Consider the following 12,393-nt stretch of genomic DNA (forward strand, 5'->3'; position numbering starts at 1 on the left):
AAATTTGAGGCTTGCGCCTTAAAAATGTTTTGAGGCTTACGCCTCACCTAATGAGTGAATAACACCTCAATACCCAAGTGCACATTTTTAAACAATGGTTGAAATATTAATATACTGAAGGATAAACAAAAAAAGCTAGTGCGAAATCTTGAGATAAAAAAGTAATTATATATAACTAAATCCCAATCCGTTTACATAGAAGTATAGTGGAGAGTTAATAGAAAACCAGTACTAAGTGCTTTCAGGTCTTCAGTTCTATACTTACTCTTTTCAGATATAAACTTGAGCATAATAGAGGATATATGGTGGGATAGGACTGCATGTTAATAATTAAGCAGAATAGAAACCTTCAAAATCACAAGGAATGGGCTGAATTTCCTGGAACATAAAATAAAAAAATGCAAACTAAGTCGGACCAGGCCAGAAGAACTGATCTGAAAGAGGTACATAAGAGAAGGATTTCAAAGATTCCCTCATAAGTCAATCAATAGCACTCACAAGCATATAGTTGCTATAAACAGACATCTCAGGAAAAAAAAAGGTAAAAAAATAAAATAAAATAAAATAACTTCAGCATGGAAAAACAATTCTCCTAGTATGTACCTCATCAAGCTTCTTTTCACGATCTCGCAAGGAAGATTTGGCTTGAATAAATTTCTCATTCCATTTTTCATATAGTTCAGTTGTGAGTTCTCGATAGGCAAGGCAAAGTGTACGCAATCCAGAAGAGCCAAACTGTTCTAGATGTTCCCTGGTTAGCTTTTTAATTTCATTGTTTCTGTATGCTAATCTCTCATAGATGACCGTGTCAGCACCCTATGGAGACATTTTCAGATTTGAAATACATGGAACTTAAAAATAAGGACATGAACACATCCTACTTCAGAAAAAAAAAATACCTTGCAATACAATACAAGTCTGCCATTTGGATAACGGCAAACAACAGACTGTCTTTTCCTTGTGCTATAGGCAGAAAGAAGCACATTAGTAAACAGCAAGTATTCAATGGTATCATTATGAAAAATTTATATCAAAATATGTTCACCTGTTAAATTCTAAAACATTTAATATCTCATATGTTACATCTTCGACGCTGCCCACCTTTTCAATATTTGCCTCACGAACCATGATTGAAGTTGGTGTGCGCCTACAAAATTAATTATTCACAATCATGAACAAAATTACTTGTCCCATAGCAACAAATGGCCGTGTATAGCACTATGATCATACATAGCACTCCCTAGACCTCTAAGACAAAAATATCACCTTCTAGCCTGAGTAAGTATTCATGCAAAGTTCCTTAAAATCCTATGAACGAATGATTTTCAGAAAATGCATACTCAAGTATGTGTGCTGAGTCATGCATGGTTGGTAGTGCCCAACCTACCTAAATAAATTAAGAGACTTCAGTTCTCAGCCACAAATCATGGAAAAAGACAGCCTTTTGCCCCTAAAATTTCATGATTATGTAGCTAAACTCACCACTGCTAACTGTTGTAAATTAAATGTAGACTACTAGAATTCGATCCAAGTTTGCTAGAAAAGGTTGGCATTATGAGTTAATCATTTTAAAGTTGGGACAACTATGAAAACATAAATTAAAGTTTTCATTTATGTTATATCAGACCGTGCATATGTATGTTAACAGACATGTCTGAACGTATGTTTTGTGTTGGGGCACTAGAAAAAAAGGTTCATTTTTAATGGATGGGCATAGTCATTTCATGTGCTATATAAATTTCTTTTTTCCTAACATCTATCCTTGTACTTAATGGTCAAGCCACCATAACGCTCAAATCTTTCTGAACAGGCATGCATGCAAAAGCTTTCTGCAGTCTAGATAAATTCTTCAGTATGACCGCATTGACCTAAATCAGAACCAGATAGGGTCAACCAAATAAATGAGAACAAGGACAGACCTGTGGGAAACAAATTGGTAATTTTAGGAAGAAAATCCAATAATAATGGCTAGTTGAAAACCAGTTTGGTTTATAGGGTCAAGTTCTCCAACCATCAAGCTAAGCGGAGAAATAAAACTACGAAACAAGTATAACGGTTAGCAACACAAACAATAAAGATTTTTTTGAATATATTTTGGACCTTATTTTCTGTTTTATCTCCCACCCCCAAACAAAAAAAAAAAAAAAAAAAAAAATTGTTTGTTGCAAGTAATATGACTTATAAATAATGATATTTTCAAAATTATTGCTATAGGTGCATAAAATAGCTAGGTCCAAAGGGGCCACTGAATTCGCTGCCTTGTTTAAGTAGTAATTTTAAATTTTATGGTGCATAGTGATTATTTCTCAAACAAAGTTCTACCTATTGCAGAAATCCATCCAACATGTCTCCAACATTAATATACCCAACATGGTTATGAGAAGGTGCAACAAATGTATTGAGAGAAAAAACATATAGGGACTGTTTTACCAATGACCAGCACCGCCGAGCCAATTTCCATCTATATTATCTTAGGTCTAACTTTTTTTAATTCTTAATCTTTGGATGATAATTTTATTTATTAATCTATTGGTGCATTTTCTACAATTCATTATGCATATCCAAACTACCTAAATATATTCTCAATTGTCTTATCTTCAATGTATATTATTCTAATATTTTCTTCAATATAATCATTGCATAATTTATCTTTCCTAATGTTGCAACAAATCCATCTTTGCTTTCCCATTTCCATCACATTCAGCTATAATTAACTTTATTTTTACTGCCCGACACACCTATTTATACAGTAAAGATGACTTATAGTTTTATTAAAATTACCCTCAAATCTTCATGCTAATCCTTTTATCGCTGCTCTTAAGACACTCCACATCGGCCACCTAAAATTAACAATTGAAGTAACTTACACCTTATATCCACATATTTTACCTATCACACCAACTAAAATTGCATTTCATAAATTATTAATTCAAAATCATCTATATTCTAAGCAGTTTATCCATTGCTCTAATTGTCCATTTATTTCAGCAAAAGCCTCGTCAATTAAACTACCATTTATGAAAAACATGCATCAAAACACCTTTGAATATTATATGTAAGCATCTCCAAATCCACCAAAAAAAGAAAAAAAAAACTTGATGTTCATCCTTGATATAATTCTATTGCAGTTGACAACTCATTAAACATCTTGATTGAATAAGAAAATAAAGTACCAACAATTGATTGACTAATTAAGAAGGCCAAGTACCCAACACTTCGACCTAGCAAAAGAAAATAGTTGTGTCAAAAAAAAAAAAAAAAACTCGATATTCACAAATATATTGTTGGCTCCATCATTGTTCATGTTGAGTTCCTTCATTAAGCAAGATGAGTTTGGCCTAAAACTTCCGAACTCATTTACTAAACGAGTTGATTACAATATCGAGTACAATATAAAAAAAATACAAAATATATAAATATACATATATGAATACATATACAAAGATTCCTTTTACTCATATTATTATTTTAAAAATATCAGATGTAATAATAAATAAAATAATATTTTAAATACTAAGAATCTTAAAGGGCGTTGATCCATAACAAACCACAATGTTTTCGTGTGAGCCTAGAACGAGATACTATAGCTAGATTGAAGAATGATTCAGGAAATTCTTTTGGAAGTTACTATTTATCTATCAATTAAGGAACCTCAAAGTAAGACTGGTATAGTTTGGAGAGCGATGATCTAATTTTCAAGATATTGATTCCAAATTAAGATCGAAGTTTGATTCCAAATTTTGAATACACATTGGATCAAAAGTAAATAAAATTTCCACCATTGCACTAGAATATATGATTTATCAAATGAAAGATGCCCACTGCTATGATTGTTCAGAGATTTCCTCAATTATGAATGTGCTCTAAATCATTTCAATAAAGTTTGACCAAAGATTTTGTTTCGCCCGCAACCCAACCAGTCCAAGCGGGATTGGTCGAGCAACAGGCGAGTAGGCCGCCCGTCTCACCTAAGTGTTGAACAGCTCGACATCTGGAGAATCCAGCGACCGAATTAGCAAACGAACAGAAGGGCGTTAATCACGTATGCAAGGAGGAGAAATCGAAAGAATTTGGTAGAAAAATTAGGAGAGAAAGTTTGAAATATTGTGGGAGAATTATATTATAGGGAATAACCAAGGGTTTATCTTTCTTTATGCATGTTTTGTTGGCTGATGCTTTCTTTTCCTCTGGTGATGTTCCTTGCGATGTCTAGGATTGTGGAAGAGACGATCTACCTCTCAAAAAGTAAATCCTCATTGTATCTTGCTAGTTTTCGTTTGATTTTCGTAAGAACAACCCTCATTTGAGTTTTTTTCCATCTATTTATTGTCGTTTCGTCATTGTCTACTCTATGATTTTGGTTCCGGAACATATCAAAATTGTATTAGAGCATAGATCTCGGAGGGATGACAATAAAAAAAGTGAATGGGCGGGAAGGAGAGATAGGACAAATCAGATCAGGAATCGAAGAAATGTTCGCCATCATGGAGAAAAAGTTTTATTCCATAAAAAGTTGAATGAAAGCTGGGTTTGAGAGCATAGGATAAATGTAGGAGATGATGAAAAAGCTCATGGAAATGCAGTCCAAGGCCATGTCAACCGCTCCGGTTATAAATCCTAACCAAGAGTTGATTAGGAAACCTCGACTAGGTCAAAAGGGAAGAAGATCGAAAGACAAGACGAGGAAGACATCATCTACCACCAAGAGCATCCCCTAGGACTTCGAGAGGAGGGGGAAGATCGAAAATTGGAGGGATGGTGTAAGGGGAACGAAAGAGCACGGTGGAGGAAGGAGGGAATTAAGAGTTGGGTATGCCTATTGCCGGAGGAGGGAGTTCAAACCTAGATACATGGGAGGAATACCCGAGGAAGAGGAAGTTAGGGTGAAGATGCAAGGGTCGGAAAATTGAAGATGTCGATCTTTGAAAGGGAAGATGCACATGGGTGGGTGTATCGGGTGAAGCAATAATTTGCATTCAACGAGTTAATTGAGGAAGAGGAGCTCATGACAGCGGGATAATGTTCGGAGGGAAAGACTTTAGTGTGGTTTCAGTGTATGGAGGCATGATATCTGATGCACTCATGGGAGGAGTTTAAAGATTTCTTGTTGGAGTGTTTCTGAGCCATTCGGGAAGGAAACCTACAAGAGCAATTCTATGCTCCGACTTAAAAGGGTACGATTATGGAATACCGAGAGAAGTTTGAGCTCTTGTTAGGGAGTTTGAGGGGTATTTATGTGGCAAGATTGAAAGGAAACTCCTTGCATGGCCTAAAGTCTGACAAAAGAGCAGCTATCTGACCCTTGAGACTGCATGGATTGAGGGAAATGATGGAGTTTACCTAGATGATGGAGGATAAGAAACAGGTGAAAAGACCAGTAAATGCGGCAACATCGAAGGATTTTACAAGAGAAAATTGATAGTCACGACACCGCGGACCCAGACAGTGTCATTTCAGAAAGATATTCCGAAGGAAAAGAATACCGGGGCCCGTCCCGATGGTAATTTCAAGCTCTTCATCAATGCATAATAGGCATAAAAGAGCAAAATGATTATGTTACAGTTGTGATGAGAAATATGCCCCAGGCCACAATTGCAAAGAGCACACTCTTAAGATTCTTTTAGTTCAGGAGGAGGTGAGGAATCAGAGTAGAACGTGGTGGAGGAGGAGCATCTGTATTTGAATGTAGCGGAGGTGTCCTCAATTCGGTGGTGGGATTTATCCCGAATCACATCATATAGGAGAGGTGGATTAGGGAATAGCTGATTAGGCGTTGTTAGATAGTGGGGCCACACAAAACTTTATCTAAAACTAGATCGTGAAGTTAGGGTTGGAGTTAGGGTTGGAGCTGGTGACAATTGAGAGCTTCAATGTCATGATGGGGAGGGGAAAGATAAGGTGGAGAAAAGTCAGAGAATTTGCAAGGGGTTGGTTTTGACACTACATGGCCTACAGGTGGTGGAGCACATCCCTTGGATTTGGGTAGCGCAGATGTGATTTTAAAGATGAAGTGGCTGCGAACGCTTGGGGAGATGAAGGTGGATTAGAAGTCCCTGGCGAAAGAGTTCCAAGTGGAGTGTGGAAGGTAATGCTAAGAGGAGATGTTGGTTTATGCAAAACTATGGTGTAACTCAAAAAAATGGTCAAGTAGATACAAGAAGCAGGGTTGGGCTACTTAGTGAATTTGCAGAGCATTGATGAGATTCGAGATTTAAAGTTGACAAAGTTTCTAGAAGAGGTTCAGCAACTCCAACAGTTTACGGACGTCTTCCAACAGCCAAACAAGTTCCGCGAGGAAGGAAAAACACGCTATTACATTAAATGAGAGTGTTTCCCCCATTAGTGTCAGACCACACAAATACCCTTAGATTCAGAACAATGAGATAGAGAAGTTGATTCGAGAGATGCTCGAAGCCGGGATTATAAGGCCTAATGTGAGTCTTTTTTCTAGTCAGTGCTGTTGGTCGAGAAAAAAAGATAGTAATTGAAGATTTTGCGTGGACTACCAGGTTTTGAACAAGGAGACAATGTTGGACAAGTTTTCCATTCCTGTGATTGATGAGTTACTAAATGAGCTTTATGGGACAGTTATTTTCTCAAAAATTGATTTTAAGTCGGGATACCACCATATCAGAATGAATCCAGTGGATGTGCACAAAACAATGTTCAGGACACATGAAGGACATTACGAGTTCTTGGTGATGTTGTTTGGCCTCAACAATGCCCTGACCACATTTCAGTCCCTCATGAATAGAGTTTTTCAACCTTATCTCCCAAAATTTTTCTTGGTCTTTTTTTATGACATTCTGGTCTATAGTCATACAAAAACAACATGTGAGGCATCTGAGGACAATCTTGTAGACGTTGAGGGAGCACCAATTGTATGTCAACTTGAAGAAATGTTCCTTTGCACAGTTACAGGTAGAGTGCCTAAGACGTGGTGACCAGAACTGGGAGTTTGAAGGAGCTAAGAGGATTCCTGGGTCTCACCGGCTGCTACCAGAAGTTCGTAAGAGGAATATGACATGATAGCATGACCACTAACGGAGCAGTTGAAGAAAGTCATTTCAAATGGGGAGAAGCAGCAACACAAACATTTGAACATCTGAAGAGAGTCATGATCAGCATCCCAGTATTAACACTTCCAAATTTCAGTAAATTATTTGTGGTGAAAATAGATGTGTCATGGTACAGGTTGAGAGCGCAGTGCTCATACAAGATCATCGGTTGATTGCCTACTTAAGCCAGGTTTTTAATGCTAGAGCAAGTCTAAAGTCAGTATATGAGCGAGAATTGATAGTGATTGTATTGGCCATCCCAAAGTGGCGGCTCTACATGTTGGGACGGTATTTTCTGGTCAAGACAGATCAGAGGAATTTAAAGTATCTTCTAAAACGGATGATGATTGAGGAGCATCAGTGATGGCTATCAGAGCTGCTGACGTATGATTTCAATATTTAGTATCAACAAAGGATTGGACAATAACGCAGTCGATGCACTGTCGAGAAAGGTGAAGGAACCCAGCCGACGACCCTATTGGTACACTTGGTCCCAGACTGGGAATCCTTGAGAGTTGAGACAGGAGAGCTGTGGGAATGAAAACAGAAAAAGATAAGGGTCGAGTTACTACAAGATCCAAATAATCATCCTAGATATGCATTGAGGGGGCAACACCTACTCTAGGGGCGATTCGTTCTACCCAAGACGTCAGAATATATTCCCAGATTATTACACAAGTTTCATGGCAGTGCGATCGAGGGACACTCAACGGTATAAAAGACCTTTAGCCGTCTAGCTGCAGGCTTTATTGGGTGGGGATGTGCAGAGACAGAGGGCATTGTGGTAAAATACGATTTGTCAGTGACACAAGTACTTGACCGCGACACCAGGAGGGCTACTGCAACCATTAGCCTTATTGAGAAAGTTTTGGGAAAAAGATATGATAGATTTTATCAAGGGATGGCCACGATCAGAAGAGTTCAAGGTGATCATGATGGTCATTGATCGTCTAAGTATGCACATTTCACTCCCTTACGTCATCCCTATACTGAGGTCTCAAGCGCAACTCTCTTTACCGAGAAGAGGTCTGTTAGCATTAAGTGCTGGAATCAATTGTATCAGATAGAGAGGTGTTCCTCAGCCACTTCTTGAAAGAGCTATTCAGGTTGCAAGGGAAAGTCCTTAAGAGAAACACCGCATATCATCCCCAGACTGATGAGCAGACGGAGGTGGTCAACAGAAGTGTGGAGACATACCTGTGTTGTTTTGTATCCAAAATGTCGAAGATATGGGCCAACTGGATTGCATGGGATGAATATTGGTATAATACTTAGTACCATACAACAGCACAAACCACCCCTTTCAAGATATTGTAAGGGCGGTATCCGCCTCAATAGATATATTATGGGCATAGCGCTACATCGATATCCAGCGTCGATTACAACTTGGAGAGGGACAAGATACGAGCAAAGCATAAGGAGCATCTACTGAGAGCCCAACAAATCATGAAGAGGAAGGTGGATGAACATAGAAGAGAGGTGCATGTCGAATCAGGGGACATGATTTACTTGAAGCTAGGACCTTACCAACCCATGACATTGGCCAAGAGGAGGAGCGAGAAACTTTCACTGTGATAATTGAGACCTTATGAGGTGATAAAATGCATCGAGATAGTGGTCTACCGTTTGAGGTTACCATCATCGTCTGCACTACACCCGATCTTCCATGTATCACAGCTGAGACGTGTGATTGAAGATCATATACCCCCGTCTTTACTACTACTAATGCTGACAAAGGACTTGGAGGTGATTCTGGAACAATTAGAGGTCAAAGGAGTGCACCAAGGATTATGGAGAGCAAATGAGGTATTGGTTAAGTGAAAAGGGCTGTCAAGCTATGAAGCAACGAGGGAGCCTTACGAGGTGATCCACCATCAGTTTTCATCCCTCCACCTTAAGGACAAGTTACTTCTTTGGGAAGGGGGTGCTATTACACCCGTAACCCAATCGGTCCAGGCGGGTCTAGTCGAGCATGCCGCCCGTCTCATCCAAGAGCCAAATGGCTCGACATCGGGAGAATCCCGCGACCAAAAAACCCAACAAATGGGAGGGGTCCACGAGGGCGTTAATGACATATGCCCGAATGAGAAATTGAAGGAGTATGGAGGAGAAATTGAAGGACTTTAGAGCCCTGTGGATGGATTATATTAAGGGGAATAACATAGGGTTTGTTTTTTCTTTATGCATGCTTTGTTGGCTGCTGCTTTCTTTTCCTCTTGTGGTATTTTTATCGATGTCTAGGGTTGTGGGAGAGATAATCTACATCCCAAAAAAGTAGATCATCATTGTATTTTACTTATTTCCTTTGATTTGCATAGGAACAACCATTGTTTGAGTTTTTTCCATCTATCTATTACTGTTTCATCATTGTTTGCTCGCTGATTTTAGTTCCGAAGCGTACCAGATTTGTACAAAATACTAGCTAGAGACGGCCCTAGAAAGCCTGGCAATAATAGCATCCATCTCAACGGTTTACCAAAAAATAATCTAATAGAGTACAAAATGAACTGGTTGCATTAAGTTCGTACCATATGTAAGACTGAGTAATAGGATGTTCCATAGAACAATCAAAATGAGGTGTCCACTTAAGCATACACAATGGCAACCCATCCATATTCTGTGAGAAGAGTCTTGAATAGGATGTTCCACAGAACAATCAAAATGAGGTGTACACTTGAGCACACACAATGATAAACCATCCATATTCTGTGAGAAGAGTCTTGAATAGTCAAATTATTAGGGCATCTTAATAAGAGCATAATGTGAATCAATAAGTCCCACCTCAGAAACACTGGACAAATGAAAGTCAATAATAAATCTATGAACAATCCAAAGACTGAAATGCCCCTAATAAACTTTCCTATAAGAGAGAAAAAGTTGAAGTCAACTCCGAGTTTGCCTCATCAAATAAAATGGGAGATGGCTTTGCCCTGAAAGAGACGGCAACTTGTGATGTACTAGCAGACTTGCACTAAAAATAAGTGAGGAAATGAGAAGAGTTAGGCAGAGGACATGACCATATCAAGCTTAATAGCATCAATAAGTGAACAAAAAGCCCAAGCCTAGGGAGATCCCATTGAAGGAGAAACCTAGGACTGGAAACAATTATAGAACAAGCATCAAAGTGCAGTCAATCCTGAGGAGAAGCAAGTAAAATTGATGGAATGGATGCCAGGGACAGATTTAGAGCAAAGAAGTAGACAAAAAAATGATAAAATGTGAGCCAAATTAAAACAGTAAGGGCACCAATCTAGGACTCAATACAGGAAACAGCATAACCTCAAGACGAGATATGCGCCACGATGCTAAAAATGATAAAAGGCTTATGTACTTTCATAACTTTGATTCTAAGAAATTTAGAGATAAAATAAAAAAGTAGGTGTCATGAGAGACTTATTATGATTAATTTCATTGCAATGAAATAATTTTATATATAGGCAATATATCAAAGATAAGTTCGTAATCACTTCCTAAGCAAGCTCTGCAAAAACAAACAAACCACTTTTGCTAATAACTAACTAGCTAAGTCTAGTCTAAGAAACAATCCCAGCATGAATTAAACTAATCCTGAATTTAGAATTAAAAACTAAGCAATCCAAACAAGTTTAAGAAAATCACCATTATCATGGTGTAATCTATGTTTTAATACAATAATCATATTTCTAGGGCCTTGATCTGCTTAGTAAGGAATTTGATTGATGATGCAATTATGCCCAGAGTGCATAGTGACATACTATTTAATTTTAACAAAGTGATGAGATTCACCACCATAGACAACTTCCATGTAATATCAAATCAGTAAAACTTCAACAAACAATTTTTTTCAATTTTTTAATAATTTGAAGAACAAATATTAACCATAGATCAGATCTTTTGATCATTAACAGACCAATAAAGAGACTTCCTTTTCAAATGCCTCACAAGGTGAGATGTCAACTGGGGAGCATTATGCTTTATAAGCTCACTGCAAAACCAGGCTTGCATAAATGTAGGATCCACGCTAAGAGTTTAGACTAAAAACACACCAAATAAATACATGTCTCAATTTCTATAAAATTAACAACTAATATAAAATCTAAAACATATGCAATAAAAAATTTGCCTGCAATAAATGGCTATTCAAACTTTGTTTATGATCAAGCCATTAGGCCTATCAAAGTGTGCATGTCTAGGGCAACCTAAGCCCAACTCAGCTCAACCAAGCCAAGTTTATTAGCTCACACATAATTTATTAGACTAGCACAATGCTTTAGTGACTAAGGCAACAAATTTGAACCTCTTATTCTTGTACAGTCAGAAGCAATCATTCATTAGCATGCTTAAGCCTATGTTAAAAAATATTGGTGCAAATGACAAATGACAATTCCAATCTTTAACTACTTCCTTAAGATGGCATAAACAACAGCATTATAAATTGAAGTATATAAGAAGATAAAACTGTCCCAATGTTGACCTCATTTTTGTGAGGTCATAGTCTCCTACTCCCAGAACCCATAATCTAGCCTTAGGAGTTCCTGGTTGACCATCCTAGCGGACTAGTAATGGAGCCCACCTCCCATAGAACTTCAAACCGCTTCTTTACTCATTTTTGTGAAAACTCGCACGAATGGTCCCAAGCACTCAACTTTTAGTTGCAAGGGCTAAAGACCAACATGTAGAGTGCTCGAAATTGAGTTCCTATAGGATCAACAGCCTTAGGTGAACCCTTTGTGACTCGATTACTCGCGAACGCCGCTTTTCACGCATTTACAGCACTACACACGATTTTGGCTTAAATCGACTCGCCCAACGGCGAACTCGTCCGGACGACCCCAGATGATGAAACAGACCGCGCCGACGCGTCCGGAACGTTGATTTTAGCTAGAAAAGACACCCATATTGCTGTGGTTCCACACTCGCGCGAACCGCACGGAAATCGATGCATTTTTAGGTGCGCAGGTCAGGCTCAACCCAGGTCCGACTCGAGTTTGATTCAGGTTGGACTCGGGATGAACACGGGCTAGGCACCAGCTCACCTGAATTTGAAATTCAAATTTCAAAATTCTGTCTTAATTAAAATTAATTTAGGATTTAATGTTTTCCATTTAATCTCCCCTCTGTTTGGAATTCATTAATTTCCCCGCCAATCCTTCAGGTAACGGCTCTCGAGCCCGCTCCTTTCATTACTTCAATCCCGCAAGCTCTTCGGGGGCAGAAAAAAGGCGTCGCTCACCTCCTCTCCTTCCTGCGCCGAAATCCCCGCTCGGATGCTCCTCTGCGATCCCCGCTCGCCTCTTCCTCTGACGACGAGATTCAGCCCTCCTTCCTCTGCCGCCGAACGGACGAAGCCGAGCTC

The 12,393-nt window shown here is 38.6% G+C and overlaps 1 protein-coding gene across 1 annotated transcript in view; it reads right to left on the bottom strand.

Moving 5' to 3' along the window:
• LOC110020758 (phospholipid-transporting ATPase 3) overlaps positions 1-12,393 on the bottom strand; it is an 86,595-nt gene that overhangs the window by 12,132 nt on the left and 62,070 nt on the right. Inside the window, exons 17-19 of the mRNA XM_020718971.1 lie at positions 1,046-1,147; positions 900-963; positions 604-816 (exon numbers count right to left, since the gene is read on the bottom strand). Coding sequence (XP_020574630.1) covers positions 604-816; positions 900-963; positions 1,046-1,147 — 379 coding nt within the window. The remainder of the gene's footprint in view (positions 1-603; positions 817-899; positions 964-1,045; positions 1,148-12,393) is intronic.

The sequence above is a fragment of the Phalaenopsis equestris genome, unplaced genomic scaffold (genome assembly GCF_001263595.1).
Source record: "Phalaenopsis equestris unplaced genomic scaffold, ASM126359v1 Scaffold000107, whole genome shotgun sequence".
NCBI classification, from domain to species: Eukaryota; Viridiplantae; Streptophyta; class Magnoliopsida; order Asparagales; family Orchidaceae; genus Phalaenopsis; species Phalaenopsis equestris.